At 41.1% G+C, this 19,722-nt stretch overlaps 1 protein-coding gene across 2 annotated transcripts in view; it reads right to left on the reverse strand.

Moving 5' to 3' along the window:
• The window catches only part of LOC126263075 (hemicentin-2), a 2,049,386-nt gene that overhangs the window by 155,808 nt on the left and 1,873,856 nt on the right, over nt 1-19,722 (reverse strand). For both annotated transcript variants that reach the window (XM_049960064.1, XM_049960065.1), the window contains one exon: nt 12,675-12,809. In XM_049960064.1, coding sequence (XP_049816021.1) covers nt 12,675-12,809 — 135 coding nt within the window. The remainder of the gene's footprint in view (nt 1-12,674; nt 12,810-19,722) is intronic.

Below are 19,722 nucleotides of genomic sequence, written 5' to 3' on the forward strand. Positions count from 1 at the left end.
ACCTCTTCAAGGAACTCGGTATACTAACTACTGCCTCTCAGTATATTTACTCCTTAATGGAATTTGTCCTAAATAATATATCTCTTTTTCCAACAAACAGCTCAGTTCATACATACAATACCAGGAACAAAAATGATCTGCACAAGGACTTAAAAGCACTTACTTTAGTTCAAAAAGGGGTCCACTACTCAGGAACACTCATCTTCAATAATTTGCCAGCAAACATAAAAAATTTAGTTACAAATAAAGATCAGTTTGAAAGGAGCCTGAAAGACTTACTAGTGGCCACCTCTTTCTACTCTATTGACGAATTTCTTAATAGAAACAAATGATGTATTGTATATACTCATACTATTAGTATTGTTATTTCAGCTAAAAAAAAAAAGGTTCTCCTCAGAACGGATCTATGGAACGAAAAACTAATCTAATCTAATCTATCTAACCCTCAGTTCTTGGATATTCTGATGCAATAACGATAGCTGTTTTTGTGGACTGGCTGATTCACAACTAGATGTATCTAATTTTTCTGTCAGTTTCTAAACATCTCCAGTTTCTGTTAGGAGCTGGCCATAGCACCTCAGAGGAGACCCAAGTCCAACACCAATGCGTCTCGTTGCTGAAGCTACTTTACCATGTCACCGGCTACATTGTTTCCTGCTCCATCCACTATTACCCTGGTGTCTTCCTTTGTGAAATCTTTGAAGAGTGAACCTACATCCTGTATCACCTGACCCAGACTTGCACTATGTTTAAAAAATCTTGTGACCTGATAGCCTGACTGTAGTCAATCCTGCAACAGTTGGCCAACACCTCTACCATGTGAACGATCTAACAACAAAACTTTTTCTCCACAAATTTTTATGACTTATTACTTCTTAAACATTTTTTGTAAGTTCGTTGTGTCCTGCCTACTGCTAAAGGTACTTGTGGCTCATCAGTTCCCAACTGTGACAATGGATCATACCTGCTTTCCACATTAACAACAAAACTATCTGTTCCTATTTCTTCTATAACCTGTTGTCGCTTCCCAACTCTCTTTTCGCTCTCACTCCCTCCCCCCCCACCCCGCCACCCTCCCTCTTAACCTTTCCAGATCTTGTTTTGCGTTATCTAGTTCCACCTGAGGGCCAGCAATCTTCTTGTGCTATTCCACTGTTTTCCTATCTGTACAGCAAATCATACAAAACAAATTAGATTTGTTTATTTCCTCAGTTTCCACGCCACTGCAGTCACCCAGATGAAAGAAACTGCAACAGCCCACACTCCACATGCTGTAACTAACAACACCACAGCAAGTTATACACTACTCACTCATGGCATCCCTATATTAACTTTAGTCTAAATTAAACAGGAATAACTTCCTACTCATTAATATAGAAAATTCCTTAGAAAGCATAGGCATAAAGTTTGTACACTAATTCAGAACCTTCGGAGAAATAGAAGCGATTAAATCCGTATTGCTTCATGATGAAACAAAAATAAGCAAAGCACTAAGCCTGCATTATATGAACTTTTAATTCATTTCCTAAGTTTTTCACTTTGTTTACTTACTAGGGAGTCAGACGAACAGCGTGTAACAATACACTAACAACACAAACTATACTTTATTGAAATAATTGCTTAACTTACGGTATATGATAACGTAAGCAAATCCTAGGCCAAAATTTGCGCCCATTAAATATTTTATTTTTCCAAAAAATATGCAAATAAAAGTGAAACATTCAATAGATAGCTTACTATAGGTACTAATTTACTTATTTATCATATGATATTGCCTTAATTGTTACTACACAATAAAACACTTATCTTTGCGGAAGCTCTGAATGTACACGACTCGTCAACGAAAGGTTAACAATATACCACTGTTATTACATTTCCTGAATCCACTATATCTTTGGATGTCTGCGACTCAGGAATATGCTAGTAATTTTTTTTTCTTATCAGGTGCCACAGCTACAAATTTAGTAAAGGACTTTCTATTTTACGTCTTGACTTTTATTATGAGATCACACTCATTTACATCACATGATTAGCTGATATCAGTGATGTGTTGCTTTCAAGAGTTTGATGATGACATGCAGAAACTTTTATATGTTGTTCATTAGTACATATATATATGTATGTACGTCGGCTGTTTTTCCTCTGGATCAAACAGTCTTCCCACAAACAGGTCACAAGCTTTCTGAACTGATCTTTTCTGCATCGCCATAACTACACCACTAAATGGATTATGTCTGCCAGTAGAGACTAACCAGTTTATGTCCATGCATTGATACTTCAAAACCTGACCCGCAGCCAAGGGGAAAATAAACATTAATGGCTTCCTCTTGCCACACATACTTGGAGGTACTAACCAACCTAAAAACATTCGATAAGTAATATATATAATTATTAATCTGCAAACGACGTAAATACTGATGTGATGTTTTTCAATACACCATCCTCAGTCACCAGTAGAAATATCTGTACTTATACCCATTACACGATGTATAACTGCTGTTGTAGTAGGCTTGAACAAGATCAGGATTTAACATTTATCAACAATTTAAATAAAACTGCTGCCATAGTAACACACATATGTAAACATAAAAAATATATATTGAACTGATATTTGTTTTCACTGGTTGATTTGAGAAAGTAAGGAACATGACAAGGAAAGACATTATCTCAGGATTACTGACAGATAATCCAACTGGCGCCTTAACAACTCAAATTAATCTGTTCACAAACTTGATACATTTGAGGTGTTTAAATATGTGCTGTATGTGTCATTACGTGTGGTCTTGCAACGCAGATCCATACTATGCAGAAAGATCCCATGATGAACGTAAAACCATTTGTGGATGATGGAGAAGGGTAAATGAATCAAAGTGAGGTAAACAACTCTAGTCTAGAAATGACTGAGTCTAAAGCTGTAAGCGAAAATATTTCTGAAGTCTCTGACACTTGCAAACAAGTGAAAACTCACCGGTAAGCATGGGCTGTAAACCATATAACTGAAGTACTACGAGAATTTGCTTATCTTTGATACTGGGAAACGCATCTCTTCGGTCGAACAAGCGCCTGAAGCTCTTAAGGCATGCATTTAGAGCCTTTGTTCATTGAAATTTTTTTTCTTCTTTTGGTTCATAGAACCTGCTCCCAAAATATGGAAAGCAAAGAGTTTGCCATAGCAGAGGTCCGATGTCCGGCGTATTGCTTATAACTTTCGACTCTGTCGTTTCCGGAACAGCGTCCCTTACCCCCTCCCTCTCAGGTTAATACATTTACTCTTCTCCATCGCCGTCTAAAGTTTCTAACGTTATCACAGAAGCACCCTGTATATAGGGCAGCGGTCATGTTAGTCTAGTGCAGTGGGTTGGGGATGTACGTTCATTAAGAGGCGTGCTGAGGAGTGGCATGTCTGTCGCGGTTAAAGTGTCAGAAATTTTTCTGGGCGAAAAGCCTAGAGACGCCTATAAAGTCTGAAGGAATCAGCAAATGCGACTATCGAAAATTACTCTAACTCTGAACAGCTGAGTGGTGTTAAAGTGTTGTTAAATTTCTTTGTAGGGTCATGGAGTTTATCTGAAGAGCAACGGTGGCTAAAGACTTGTAAATTTTGTGCATAGGTTTTTGGACTTTGAGAAGTCATCCACAAACGATTTTAGTTTCTTGATGCAGCAGTGATGTATCTGTCTTATTGCAGTCTTGACCGAGATTGAGGTCCAGTCTGCCGTTGCAATCACAATATTAGGCAAGCTTCAAAAAATATTTTAATTATTCCACAGCACACATCTTATATTAAAGACATTTATTCATTTCGCCAGCCGTAATCTTGCTTGCAACGTAATCAATTTTTAGTTAGTTAACAAAACAGTAACAGGGTAATGCGACAGGTGTGTGGCTGTAGCCTAGATGGGTATCGTCAAAATCGGCCATACACTTGATGAAGACCTTTCACGTAAAGAAACTGTAAGTCGCAATATGAATATACCAAATATCACAAATTATGTTAAGAATATGACTTTGGGTGGAAAAAACATTCTACAGAAAAAATAATTTCATTTTTGAGTAATTCACTATCAACATAACGACGTTGTCAGTGACTCGGAAGCGAAAAAACAAATACTTTTATTCGTTTATAATTAACTTGGTCGCATGGTTCTCAGCAGTTTTAATCCTGTTCAGTGACGAGTGTACAACGGCGGCGCACTCTGTGGTATTGTCGGCTGTTTCTTTTTTCGAATTACAAAAGCGCAGGCTGGCTTTCGGTGGCGTTACGTAACAGAAAGGCTACATGCGAGCGGGGTAACATGCTCTCCCAAATAAACCTGACACAATGAGTTGGTTACTCATGATTGAACCGATACGGCAAATGGAAATTCACAGCATAATTTACTGCTTTATTAAAGGACCGCTGGAAACGCCATACCCACCGAAATAGAGCGGCAGACTGGCCAGCGAATTAACGAAACAAAACCACAGAGGCGCTTTGATTATTTCCCAGAGCCACGACACGTCACAGAAAGTGCAACCCACTTCCGCCACACCGTGTGAGTTCTTTTGTCTTACACTCAACTGTCCGTAATTGTTTCTTTTCCTAGTCAAATTTCTATCCCAGTATAAGTGCTACATTCAATGCTGATATCTGTTACTATTTGCCCGCATCTCGTGGTCGTGCGGTAGCGTTCTCGCTTCCCACGCCCGGGTTCCCGGGTTCGATTCCCGGCGGGGTCAGGGATTTTCTCTGCCTCGTGATGGCTGGGTGTTGTGTGCTGTCCTTAGGTTAGTTCGGTTTAAGTAGTTCTAAGTTCTAGGGGACTTATGACCACAGCAGTTGAGTCCCATAGTGCTCAGAGCCATCTGTTACTATTTCTTTGTCGTTGACTATGTTTCGCCGCCCGTGCACGAACATTTTATCGACTTGTCTATTCTGATGGCAAGGGGTTTTCTACAGAGCTCTTTCTAACAATTTTCGTATCAGGACCTTCCCAAACTACAGTCTGCAAACATTCATACTTTAAAAATGTGTACCTGCTTTCCCATGCTGCAAACGTTTACATTTAGAATTTTTTTCCTTTCTTTCTTTCTTTCTTTCGGGTAAATGTTTCAAGTCGATACGTCACTGAAGAGAAACTACTTGATATGCGTCATTCTGCACTATTAGACAATTCCTGTTTTCTTTTTCTTCAGGTAACCATTTCCCCCATTGATAGTCAATTTATTTTAGTTAGGCCGCCAGTTATTTGGCTACTTGTGCGCAATGTTGCTACTTTTGTGTTTCAACCATGGTTTTGTTCATGATTGTCAGGAGAACTCTTTTAATCTTCCTGTCCATTTAATAGTTTCACTCGGTCTTGTTACTTGTCTGGCATAAACACACCTCCTACGACCAATTACTCCACTACGTCTGTATTCTCGTTCTGAATTTGTTGTTAATTTTAATCTTCACGCAACCTATGTATACTGAGAAGTTGATTTACTGCAACGCAGTACAACGGACTTTTCTAAATGAGTTTATTATTCTAGATATTTAATCCTCAACATTGCAAATTCGTATGTCCCTATAGCCAAAGAAATTTCCTTAACTTCCAGAAAATATTATTCGAACTCAGTTATAAGAGCAATGCAGGCATTTGCCTGAAGTGATGGGATTGATGAAAATCTGAAATGTGGATGCGAATGCACCTCCACTATATTAATTACTGCGCCAGTGCCATCTGAAAAGTTTTTTTCCATATATGTACCCAAACATCTAAAAATTTCCCCTTACAGCTAGGCGTGTTTCAATTACGCAACGTAAAATTATTATTCAGCAAGTTTAGCTTATCTTTGAGTGTAAAATTCAGTTGGCAGTTACACAGAAATTTTATTTCGCTGTACGGGTCTAAAGAAATTAATTCGTCATCTTCAGAACATTGCTACTGGTTTAGTAGATGTCAATATCTTTTTCAAAGAAACATAAGCCATGACATGTCGAAAATATATATATTGTATGTGATCATTGTAGACATAGATTGAAAAATGGATAATTTCCAGTAAATGAATCACGACTATGTACATGTCAAGCGGTTGTGCCATGCTGCTGGCGCAACAGATTGACATGTACGTAGATGTGATTCATTTACTGGAAATTATCAATCTGTCAATATGTGTTTACAGTAATCACCTACATTACGTACATTTTTGGGCATACCATGACATTTTGCTTATATGAAGAAGATCTTCTGAAATGTTTCTAAGCTTAAGAAGGATACAAATTAATTGGCTGAAACTGGTAAAGCGAAATAAAAATATCTGTGCAACTACCGACTGAATTTTATTCTGAAACGTAAAAGCATTACTGGTCGGACTCCAGGTTCGCTGCCTTGGAAAGTAAAGGTTATCGTTTCGAGGCGCCTCGGTCATGAGTGTGAGCTTTAACTCTGTCGTGTTTGTTGGCGTCCTGCTTATACGAGGTATGGTCAGTTTCTGAGGACTAACTTTTTTCTCATGATAGAGGCCAGGTAGAAACATACACTTTTCGTGTAAGCATTACACAGAAGTCAGCACTGTAAAGCACACCAAACTCCAGCAGCTGCAGTGGTAGTGAGGAGTGGTTTTGATAATCCAAATGAAGTAATCTGCGTTACAAGAACAGTATTTCCTCCATTTCTTCGGTACGACATCTACTGAAAGTGAAACCTGTGCTGATAGTGTCGTGACCGTCAAGAATGTGCGTTTATGAGTGCGACAGTTCAAAGAAGGGTAAAAGTCATCCGAAAATGAAACTAATAAATGAAAATCTCGCATCAGCATTTCTGACAACTGTGTCACTTGAGAGGAGACAGCTATTTAGAAGGATAGACTATGTGCGCTCTGGTGACTGGTTTGATCGGTAGTTTCTTCGAGAAAAACACTTTTGAGTGGTTTCTCGTGTTCTTCAGTCAACCGATCTGGCTCGAAGTGATTTCTGGTTAGTTAGTTCCAGTGATGAAAGACACGCCCCCTGGTCGAACTTTCTCCAGTCCTGTATCAAATACACAAGCGCTTTTCCAGTGGTAAAAATAGACTCCTCAAGAAGTTTTAGTATTTACGTGACCATTTTCTGGAAAAGCTCACAGACAGAATCTGAGACCATCTCGCATCTAGAAATGAATTGCAACAGGGAAGTAAGTATAAAGCGTGGAGAGTATACAAAAAGACGACTGATTTGGAACAGTGATAGCTTTAAGTCCTTACGAACTGAAAGCGAATACAATGAATTATAATGTTGTTGAATACGCTGTGCCGGCCGATGTGGTCGAGCGGTTCTAGGCGCTTCAGTCTGGAACCGCGCTACCGCTACGGTCGCAGGTTCGAATCCTGCCTTGGACATGGATGTGTGTGATGTCCTTAGGTTAGTTAGGTTTAAGTAGTTCTAAGTTCTAGGGGACTGATGACCTCAGTCCCATAGTGCTCAGAGCCATTTGAACCATTTGAATACGCTGTGGTACCCATTGGCTTCGCAATCGTTGTCCTATTTATTTATCTGTTATTGCAGACAAAATTTTAAATCATGAAGTGACACACGAATTCCACGCTCCTTCTGACAATTATTATGTTTTTTGACCAGCATCACAAGTTACAGTATAAAAAAGTTTCTGTTCGGCGGACGCAGAATCAGTGTGCCAATCAGGCAAAGTCGCCGTAAGCATTGTGGCAAACATCCTGCTGACGCATCCGGTTGACGATAGCCATTTGTCAGAAAACCGTGTCCTGCTGCGTGAACAAGTCCGTAACCGCATGCTGCACATCCTCCTCACACAACAATCGTTGACCTTCAATGTCTTCTTTTAAGAGACCGAAGATGTGATAATCGCACGAGAAGATAAGACTGTAGGTCGTGTGCTTGAGTGTATCCGACTTGAGTTGAAGTAACTTCTGCTGGACTCCCAGATCAACCGACGTGTTGTGTTGAATCGCGACGAGCAAAGAACTTGGCGCACCATTCTACAACGGTGGTTTCGACAGACAAGCTGTCCCACAAATATTTTTGATTCTCCGATGGATATCTACCGGTATCTATTCTTTGGCAGCCAAGAAAAAAATACCAGCACGTTGGTCTTGTTTGGATACATTTAGTGATAAAGCCGCCTTAGTTCACGTTTCTGCATTTACCGCACTCACGTCAGAAATACACGAATGCCACACTACGCCCTTGGCTACATGTCGGTGCTTATGTACAAGTATCGGAGTCATGCTCCGTTGCATATAAGCTGCAGCAACGCCCTCAAACGGAAAATTTGTGATCGGCCTTTGTAGTTCAAATTCAAATCTGAAGTCATCAGTCCCCTAGACTTAGAACTACTTAAACCTAAATAACCTAAGGACATCACACACATCCGTGCCCGAAGCAGGATTCGAACCTGCGAACGTAGCAGCAGCGCGATTCCGAACTAAAGCGCCCAGAACCGCTCGGCCACAGCAGCCGGCACCCTTGTAGTAATTTACACACTAGTGAGCTTTAATTGTCTAAGAGCATCTCCTTGAACTAATTTACTTCGCAAATAAGACTTCTGTGATAAGAGGAACCCATATACAACATTGATAAAGCAAATCGCGTTGGAACGTGCCATTTGAGACTTTGTCGAGGTATTATCTGCTTCATTGGTTCACGGGCGTCGCGTCGGATAATGTTGTGGAAGCTGCTCAATATTTCAACTAAACAGCTGCTGGTCATCTTGAGGTGCTTAGTGCTTACTGACGTGTTGCTTCAGTGGCTCGCCAATATATACGCTCACTAGAAAAGCGCAGGCGTCAAGGGGTGGCGCTTAACGTTATCGTACGCGGTGACAGGGTAGTGGCTGTCGCCGTGCTCTGTAATTCGTCTACGATGACCTTACAACTCAAGCGCCTGCCCTTTTCTAGCGAGTCTGCGCATATAATTTCGAGCCACTGCAGCAACACGTCAATAAGCACCTGAGATGACGAGCAACTGTTTCGTTGAAATATTGCGCAGCTTTCACAACATTATCCGACGAGACGATCGCGAACCAATGAAACAATGGAAGGAGCGTTGGCCATCTGAAATAGAACATACATAACGTGGATGGCCATTACGCGGATGTTTTGTAATGGTGTTGCTTCAAAGTGTTTAGGCAGTTCGAAACTGTACTTAAGCTGTAAGGGAGCAATTTGTCAGCTAACAACAACTAAATTTATTTACGTGCGTCAATTCTTCAGAACGAACTGGTGGCTCATGTAGGTAGACAAGCAGTCTGTCGTATGTTTCCTGTATCGTTATTTTGCCTGTAGTTGGGTTTACTGCTTGATTAGCCAACAGTGATCCACGCTATGTAGTCTCATGCGTATTACTTAACTTCGATATCCCTAAGAACACAGACACTGAGTTCAGTATTCGGCCAAAGCGCGATGCAACTTCTGTGAGACTGCAATCTGATTTGAAATCATTAATGTCTAAACATTCGATCTGAATACTTGAGCAGTGTCCGGAGCAATCTCAAACTTTTTTCTGTGTAGCTATTCAACCAGCCTATTGAGAACGTTTAGTAACAGCAAGAAGATCCTCGTCTTTTGAAGTATTGTTCAAAATGGTTCAAATGGCTCTGAGCACTATGCGACTTAACTTCTGAGGTCATCAGTCGCCTAGAACTGAGAACTAATTAAACCTAACTAACCTAAGGACATCATACACATCCATGCTCGAGGCAGGATTCGAACCTGCGACCGTTGCGATCGCTTGGTTCCAGACTGTAGCGCCTAGAACCGCACGGCCACTCCGGCCGGCTGAAGTATTGTAATGTATACACTATCGTGCAACAAATTTTATGAAATTAACTAAAGGAATGACTGGTGAGTTTCAAAGTGATTCTATATGTCCAGGCTAGCGCAATGACTGCGCGTAGAGATTTAAAAAGAATGAGTCTACAATGGTCGAGCTGCTGCTCACAAACCACACATTTCTGAACTAAGCGACGCTTGACGTGAAACTTGCTGGAAGATCGATATTGTGTGTCACATCGAAATTCGAACTCAAAACCTTTGCCTTTCGCCGGCAAGTGCTCTACCCACTGTGCTACCCACGCACGACTCACGACCCATCCTCACAGTCTTAATTCCGGCAGTACCTCGTCTCCTTCTTTCCAAACTTCACAGAAGTTTTCCTGCGAAACTTCCAGAACTATCACTCCTGGAAGAAAGGAATACTGCGGAGACGTGGCTTAGCCACAGCCTGGTGGATGTTTGCCGCTATATACCCCAGGCTGTGGCTAAGCCATTTCCCCTCACTCTCCTTTGTTCCAGGAGTGTTGGTTCTATAAATTTCGCAGAACAACTTCTGTGTAGTTTGGAAGGTCGGAGGCGAGGTACTGGCGGACATAAAACTGGGAGAACGGGTCGTGAGTCGTGCAACTCAGTTGGCAGAGCACTTGCCCGCGAAAGACGAAGGTCCCCTGCTCGAGTCTCCTCCCGGCACACAGTTTGTCTGCCAGGAAGTTTCATACCAACGCAAACTCAGCTGCAGTGTTAAAAGTTTCATTCTGGATGCCTGAGGTGTTGTAAAGAGAGACATCGCTGGACAGTGGGTGGACATTGGACGTGTGATCTGAAACAGACTGACTTGTCAAGAGTACCGATCTGAACTGAATGGAACGCCGTTGAGTAGAGTTAGAACGTCGAATTCGATCTATACCGCTGCGCCTAACCTCACTGCCTTCTGTGGTCTGGGCTCATAAGGAAAATTGAACTCCCGTTCCTCCACAGACATTCAGGCCCATTGAAATCGCCAGCAGTCATAACAGAAAAAGGTGGTCGCATCCCATATTAATAGGTGTGCGGATACTTCTGATCAGATAGCCTTCTTGGATGTAACGACTGCTACTCTGGTACCATGCACTCCTCAAGGCCTTCAGAGACATGGAGGTTCAAAGTTTTACGATCCCGTTCGATACCACATGAAGCCTCCAGCCTTGTAACGGCTCCGCTAGCTCGTCCGGCTAAAGAGAGAGACTGTTAGTCTGGCCACACTGCGTTCGTGCCACTTAATGTCCTTCCTCTTTTCTAGTCTTCAATTAAGCACTGGTATCATCACAATGAGTCATGTTGCTTCGGAGAGGAACAGCAATAATAATAATAATAATAATAATAATCACTGTGGGACACTCGTGGCGAGGTAAAATTATCGTGATGATACGAACATTTATGTATCAATGTATTCATGCATATGTAATAGCCACATCATAACGGGCTATACCTCCTTTCAATAAAGTATACTGTATTTCCAATATGGGAATTAATGATGGACAAATAAATGTTCATTTCATCACGATTCCTTGTACTCGATATTAAATGCCACTATGTTTATCATTCTTGTCATTGTTCCTTTCCGAAGAAACGCAATACGTTGTAGCGGTACCAGTGTTTGTTGGAAGATTACAAATAAAAAAAAGACGTGACCCAAACGTAGTGCACTCAGGCTTCAGTTTTGGTTGTTTATGGTCGATTCACACTTGATGGAACGGAACATATCGGAAGTTAACCTATTTCTGCGGCGCTCACTCATGTTACGTAATTGAGTTCAGTGCTTTTCCTTATTCTTAGTCTTTGTTTCATCATTTTGCTTTGTTTTCGTGACAAATTGTAATTTTTTTTTACGAGTTGAATATTTTTCTCCACATAGTGTTCTATAAGAGAGGCCAGGTATCTGAACGTGAAAACTGATTTGATTTTACTAAAACTGAATGTAGCTGACGCTTACACTGTGTATAAAAGCGTAAATGGATGGACTAATATTCATTAGGTAACGTTGTAATAAATCGAAAGTCATCTTTATTTAAGGAAAAAAATACAGTTAATTACGGCGTTATTTCCTGCTAGGAAAGACAAAAACATAGTGGGTGAAGTACGACGAAGTAAACAGGGGCTATGTATCCCTTTATGAATAATATTTGTTTCCAGAATGAAATTTTAGCTCTGCGGTGGAGTGTGTTTGGTTGTAAATATTTTCGATAGCAGTTAAGTGTTTATTGAAATATTATTTAACTTCTCAACAGTTTACCCGATCAACTAATGAACATACGCTATGAAGTTGGCTTTGGCCATTAAAAAAACTTATCGTGTCTAGATTTTTAATTTCGATCTATATACCGACTATTTGTATCAGAGGTGGTACCATTGTCCTCATTTTCAACGTTCGCTATTACGCTAAGCGAACTGACCTATGTTGACGTTCCATCTGGGGTGAACACTCTACCACTTGGCGTTGACGTCTCCCGACGTTCCGTTCCATTGACGTCTAGTCAGGATCCGTCTTTAGTTTGACGTGCTAATGCCACTACTTGACGGCTGCTGCTCTCGTACGGTACTCACACAGGTACGTAAAACTTTGAACCTCGATTTCCTGAAAATACCGGAGAAGTTCATCATGCTAGACCAGCAGTCTTTACGTCTAGGTATGTGCTACAAGCGTGCACGAGGTGAACATAATCGTTGGTTGCGTGCCTCAGTTGTAAGTCCTGCTTCAGTATCCACATTTTCACAGCAGCAAACTAGTTGCTGAAACTGGCATATAATTGAAAATTTTCGTGAAATTAGTTCAGGAACTGCGGTGCCCGACTATCGCGAAGTCTAACAGAATTTCCCCCTCTTTATTCTAAATCTACCGGACATGTCAAATGCCGGCTCCTGTATGAGAGAGGAGGACTTGGACTCACCTTCTCTATGATGCAGACGAGGCTGATGCCGCTGCCGACGTCGACGTGGTGCTCGCCACTGCCCAGGATGAACGCCTCGGGTACCACGATGTGCAGGTTGACGAAGTGAGACATGATGCCCGTCCCCGTTGAGACCTGAGACCAGAAAAGACAGCGACTCTCAGCACACTGAAAACCACATGGGAACTAACACCTCTGAAGTTAAAACAACTGGAACCATGGTATAATTGGTTGTTATACTGCTGGCCAATAAAAATTCCAGGCCGGAAGTACAGCGACTCCAGTCGAGGCGAAGAAGGTGGTTTCTGAGTATCTAAAGCAGAATGAGCGGGTTGCTTTTGTAGCTGACGATTGCACATTGGTGGTTTCATGGTTGATATACTGCAGTGTGCGGTTTACTGGCCGCGATCTGGTTGTGTTTGCTAAGCACAAATTCTGCACACAAGTCCGTGACTGTTGGACAAGCTGTGGTTGTGTATCGACGGCACACAGGAGTGCGAGGAACGCGCTGTAAAAGACAAAAAAAAGGTTCAAATGGCTCTGAGCAGTTCTACTTGATAATTACACTCTGTGAGCCGGATTGATTATGTTAATCCTAAAGGGTTTTGTGGAAACACGCTTTGAGAATGTCTGCGGAGAATTCCTTTTGTCACTTTTTCTGTACGTATAATCAATAATTTGTGTTATTGCATAAGAATTTATTAAAATATATGCATCGATACTTTGCTAGACAGCTTTGTGTAGATTGTTGTGGTGGCTATCTGGTGGCGGCAGTAATGCTTTATTCCTGAAGTTGACTCAGATATGCGGTAGCGTTCTCGCTTCCCACGCCCGGGTTCCCGGGTTCGATTCCCGGCGGGGTCAGGGATTTTCTCTGCCTCGTGATGGCTGGGTGTTGTGTGCTGTCCTTAGGTTAGTTAGGTTTTAAGTAGTTCTAAGTTCTAGGGGACTTATGACCACAGCAGTTGAGTCCCATAGTGCTCAGAGCCATTTGAACCATTTGACTCAGATATGACGACTGGTTATGGCCGAGGATGAGGAATTGTAAATTGTTAATTTCACTGCCTGCTTGCTGAACTATAAGAGAGGGGCGAGCCCATAGCCAAATCCTGTATTTGCACGTAATATTCATCTCCGAACCTAAAATAATGAAACTGTAGAACCATTTTCCAAATCTCGAAAACGTCATCAATCTCGTGTTGTGAAGTGTCATTGAAAATCCTGTGATTATCACTTATTATATCTTGTGCCCCATCTGTGGAGATGTTTGTATACATTACAGACCCAGAATCCCATATTATAATAGTTTTTCAGTAGCGTCTTACTATGCTGACGTCGTCTTCTTGCTGTACAATCAGTTGCACCAAGATTTAAAAGATTTTCGTCAGGAGCTCAGTAAAGAAAACGTGAATATTGAGTTCACCATGGAACAGAGTGTGAACGGAACATTGCCATTCCTAGATTTGTCAATTTCGCTACAAGTGTGATCGTTTTAGTTACTATATTTATAGGAGACCAACAACTTCAGACACAGTAATTCATAGTTCTTCGAACAACCCATGGCAACATAAAGTGGCAGCATTTCTCTCTATGCTGCATAGATCGCATAATGTTCCACCAAAGAACGTAGCTTTTGAGCAAGAGTTACGCCTAATTAAGTACGTAGCTAACACCAATGGCTGTGAAGCAGATAACGTCCATAAAATTAATAGTATTATTATAAAAAAGAAAAACGGACCTCCCTCAAATGTAGCACAGAGATTACATGACGAGTATACTACCTTGATCCCTTGATAGAGATGTAAAAGATATGAGTTATCATTGGTTTCCTTACTAAGGAAAGATATCCAAGAAAACAGGTAAACAGCTGGCTGTAAAGGGGTTTAAAACCCAGCCTATTTGCCCCCAAAAATAACGGCCAAAATTTAGACATAGAGAGGAATCAAAAAGGGATTATTTATTGTGACATCAGACCATCAAAATGCGTAGGCCAAACGGGAACGAGTTTTAATTTAATTCCAGTACGAAGTCAGCTTTGAGTGGTCACTTGCAGCAGACGGAACACACAGTCTCTGATGTTTCCACCAATCTTCAAATACTACAACAGGAGAAAAAGGGTAGAAGAATTGTAAATTTTTTGAGCATTGGAAAGAGCCTCAGAAAATACCTTCACCTCCCGGACTCATTTACGTCACAGAAACGTCCTAACCAAATTTGACTATTTAAGTGAATGACGTTTCCCAGCTCTACCATTGTTTTTGTTAATGTAAAAGGCTTTTATTTGTGTAAACAATTTTATTAATTGTAAGGACACTCACTGCAGCGGATAGTGCTGGCATATAGGATCCCACATACTATCAGAAAGTCTTTTGAAATTAGTTGTCACAGTAATTCTGACTTACGTGACTCATAAAGAAAGCGTATTACTTCTGCTTATTGCAGTTTGGTAATTTAAAATGTGTAGCCAGCCCCCAGAGTTTCCGCCACGATATCTGGTTACTTAATGTTTACGACACCGCGCATCCACAGCTTTCCATGTAGGCCTCGCTACAGATAGCGGTTAGTTGGCGCAGGTAACAGCAACGTTGCCTCCACATACTGCCTACAACAGAGGAAAGTGTTACACAATGGAGAGCCGTTTCTCTTTAAATGTTACAAACGCGACGTTTTTGGAACGTATTTTAATTATTTTTATCATAAATTATTTTAATACCTACTATGTTCTTACTCTGACATTTTTACTGGGCTCTTTTTCAGATTGGGAATAGCCTTAGCCCCCAAAACATTTTGTCATAGGAGCTCATCCATTCGTGAGTCAGAAGTTTTAAATAGCGGGATATAAATATATTTTAATTATTTTTATTATAAATTATTTTAATACCTACTAAGTGCTGACTTTGACATTTTTATTGGGCTCTTTTTCACATTCGGAATGGCCTTAGCTCCCAAAACATTTTGTCATAGACGCTCGCACATTCGTGAATCAGAATTTTTAAATAGCAGGATAGAAATGTTGAGAATGGCTTTATCAGCTTTAATTAGAAATTTTCATCTTTTGACTGTAAGTAGACACAGACATTATCCCTTTTACTTGTCTCTTTCATGGCGTGGCGTTCTCTTGTTCCCTGTATACAGTGAAGCACCTGAAGATGTTGGAAACAGTGCCCTCTATTTTTCTGTTCCCACCTTACCGACAAAGAAAAAATTGGTTGTTGGTTCAAAAATGGCTCTGAGCACTATGGGACTTAACTTCTGAGATCATCAGTCCCCTAGAACTTAGAACTACTTAAACCTAACTAACCTAAGGAGATCACACACATCCATGCCCTGGACAGGATTCGAACCTACGACCGTAGCGGTCGCGGCCACTGCGGCCGTCTTGGTTGTTGGTTTTTATTTCTTAACGTGACTGAAATGAATCGATAGTCTGTGTTACTCAGAATGTTTATCGTCTACGGAACTGAAGAAAAAACAACGAAAAATCAGTAAGTAGTAGAAGCGTAATAGTATTAATCTGACTGTAGCAATGTATTCATCTACCGAAAATGAAAGTTAGTGACATCAGTTTCACATTTAGATCTACATTAACTAGTGTTTATTCTAGTTTTCTCTCATCTAAATCGATGTGTTTATGGCACTGTATCTCCAGTGCGACACGACTGAAGGGAAGTATGAAGGCAACAAGTGCATGCTAAAAACTTGTAACCGATTATGTTAGAAAAACGATTCTTTCTTCCTGCAGCAGGAGATACGCGATGTCTGAATTTTTATGAAAGACTGAAACTGTGTCGGACTGGGACCCGAACGCACATGCTGCTTTTTGCTGATAATGCTAGGACGCTGGAAAGTCTACTTGAAATCTGGAACGTGTCAGAGAGGCAATGGAATACTGACCCTGAGGACTGGACGCAATTCGTGCGGGAACAGCTCACTCGGTAAGACCATCGTTCGTGGAGTAAGAGGCCCCAATACGGCACACCGACTTTTGTATTCTCATCACTTAAGTACAATTTGGCGTGAGTTAGCGTAGACGCAACATCATCCTCAAAATTATTATCCCTGAACTGGTAACCGTTATATTCCAAGAAGTAGTTGTGCCGTGTGATACTCTGTAACTAATACATGTTACAGTTTTCTGCAGCGACTCGAATGAAACCGGAATATTAAAATCGCACTGCACATGTCAGGGTAATCTGGAGGGTTTTCTTGTCAGAAAGAGAAATTATGATATATTTTTTGTACTTTAGCTTGAGATTCTGTGAGAAAGATTATACAAACATCTCAGTTCCTGTGCTCCGAAGTCGAAAAGGCACACTATACGCACGGAGGAAACTGATATAAAAGGACAGAACAGTCCTACCATGTGGTAGCATATCTGAGCAGCAAAGGCATTCCGGAGAGAAAACTACTCGCAGCACAACTTTAACTGTCTCCTGCACGAACTTAGGACGAGTCTCAGTTAGCCGCGTCCACTCCGCTGTTTATGGGGGCCGCAAAGTCTATGCCGCGACCCCACATGGCGTTTGCAGACATTGTGCTCTCCGACACAGGACAGATTTTCGTCTATGTGGGTCACCGTTTAATATTTTTTTGTGGGATCTGAAATTTAAAAACCTCTCTCACACCGTCCTGATTTAGCTTCACTGATCAGGATAGTAAAAAACATGCGTATATTAAGGGAATTTTCATTTACAAAGCAGGCTTATCACATTCACACAGTTCAATACTGTTCTATCCTGATTAAACTGAGCTTAACTTAAATTCCATAAGGCAGTGAAGCAATTTCGAAGTCTCGGTGCGACGAAAATTGTCAGTCGATCTCCTGAAAACATTTATAATAATTATTAACTTTCGGTGATCACATGGGGAAGATCGGAGATCTGCTGGTAAGAGTGTGTTAGCCTATTTATTTGAAGTAACTGGATATCTTGAGCATACAAAACGGCAGGTTCGTCCAGTGTAAATCAGACGTTCCCCACTGATCCCGTGCAACACAGCGTAGTAAGCAGACATTGTCAATAATAATCAGTTAAATAATACGCGAACACACTTACTTTAGTTTAGTTCATGTATTAAATTCCTTCTCATACAGAATCTCATCAAGATGGCGACTAACTCAACAATACATACATATACATCTTCGTTCTTTCACGGCTAATCGGCAAGATCTCAATCATTCTTTTCATAAAAGAAAACATAGATAGCAGATAAGCTATTCCATCGAGTAAATGCACGCTCCAAGGAATAATAGGGCTTGAAACTACTTTCCATTGATAATCATCGTATATTAAAGTTTAGGAATCGCTAAGATAAGAAGAGATATTTCGAGATATATATTGAGTTATATAATTTATGAAATTTCTGAAAATATCGCGGAGAGACCGCTGCAAGAGACATTACAACCGTCTGTCTAGTGCAACGCGCTACGGGCAGCAAACAGAAAACTGACCTGAAACTTCCTTGCTGATTAAAACTGTGTGCCGGACTGAGATTCGAAGTCAGGACCTTTGCCTTTGGGGGCCAAGTGCTCTACCAAGTGAGGTATCCAAGCACGACTCAGGACCCGGCCTCACAGCTTCACTTCTGTCAGTACCTCGTCTCCTACCTTCCAAACTTCACAGAAGCTCTTCTGTGAAATTTGCAGAACTAGCACTCCTCGATGAAAGAATATTGCGTAGCCACAGCCGGGGGTATGTTCTCAGAATGAAATTTTCACTCTGCAGCGGAGTGTGCGCTGATACGAAACTTGCTGGCAGATTAAAACTGTGTGCGGGACCGAGACTTGTACTCGGGACCTTTTCAAAGTGAAAATCTCATTCAGAAAACTGATATGCTGAATGTACATCTTTTTAATTAAAAAAAATGTCGAGGTTTTTATTCAGTTATTAACAAAGTGTCCCGCCTTCGTGGGGCTTCTTCATATTATCTCAAAATTTGCCTTTTTACAACATTTCAAGAAACCATAAAAGAGCTCTGTGGTACTTTTAAGCACGTGTAGAATCAGATGTACTGGCGGACACCTTAATAAAATGTTGTAAACGGAAGGGGTCTTTCAGGGTTCAAATGATTCAACTCTTCAACGCATGCTTCAACAATATAGCACAGAATCTTCTTTTTTTTTTAATGTTGTGAAAGGAAAATTTTAAGATAATCTGAAGATGTCCTAGAAGGCGAAACGATCTGTTAATAAAAGAATAAACTGCATCCAAAACTGTTTTTATTTCAAATATGCTCCATACGGTTGGTGTACCAGAAGGCCTAATGGAGTGGAATATATTTTACGACTGCACATCTGCTTGAGTACCGAAATAAAAGTTACAATAAAGGAGTAGTTTCGGACCTATTGAGACTTAGCAGTTGACTATGGGTAGTTAAAAAATGGCTCTAACTACTATGGGACTTAACATCTGAGGTCATCAGCCCCCTAGACTTAGAACTATGTAAACCTGACTAACCTAAGGATATCACACACATCCATGCCCGAGGCAGGATTCGAACCTGCGACCGTAGCAGTAGCGTGGTTCTGGACTGAAGGGCCTAGAATCGCTCGCCACAGCGGCCGGTTATGGGTAGTTACTTTTAGCTCAAAAGAAATCTTACACGATCACTAGTTTATTTAGTGAGAGGTAAACTCGTAACTGGAAATCACGGAATTGACTTGGTAAAGTATATAAGGGTCTTAAACAGCGTCACATGTAGAGTGAAAACTGTGAACGACACGGAGAAGCCGAGCACTCGACTCAAACTGCATTATCAGAAACTGACAAAGTTCGAAAGTGGCCTCATTTTGTGTGTCTATTCGGCCGTCCAGTTGAATCGGCAGTATTCAGATTTGTGGTGCATTCGGATGTGACAGATGTCCTGTGCTGGACTGCATGGGAACGTGGAAGGAGGCGTACTCGTCGTCAAGATCCATATGGACCACGTGTGGGCACCACGATGGATGATCGCCGTACTGTGCACCAAGCGTACCGTAAACCCTCAGCCTCTGCGAGTGTCATCTGAGAACACATTCTGTGTCGTCCAGCATCATTTGTCGGAAAAGAGC

Source organism: Schistocerca nitens, chromosome 6, assembly GCF_023898315.1.
Source record: "Schistocerca nitens isolate TAMUIC-IGC-003100 chromosome 6, iqSchNite1.1, whole genome shotgun sequence".
Lineage (NCBI taxonomy): Eukaryota > Metazoa > Arthropoda > Insecta > Orthoptera > Acrididae > Schistocerca > Schistocerca nitens.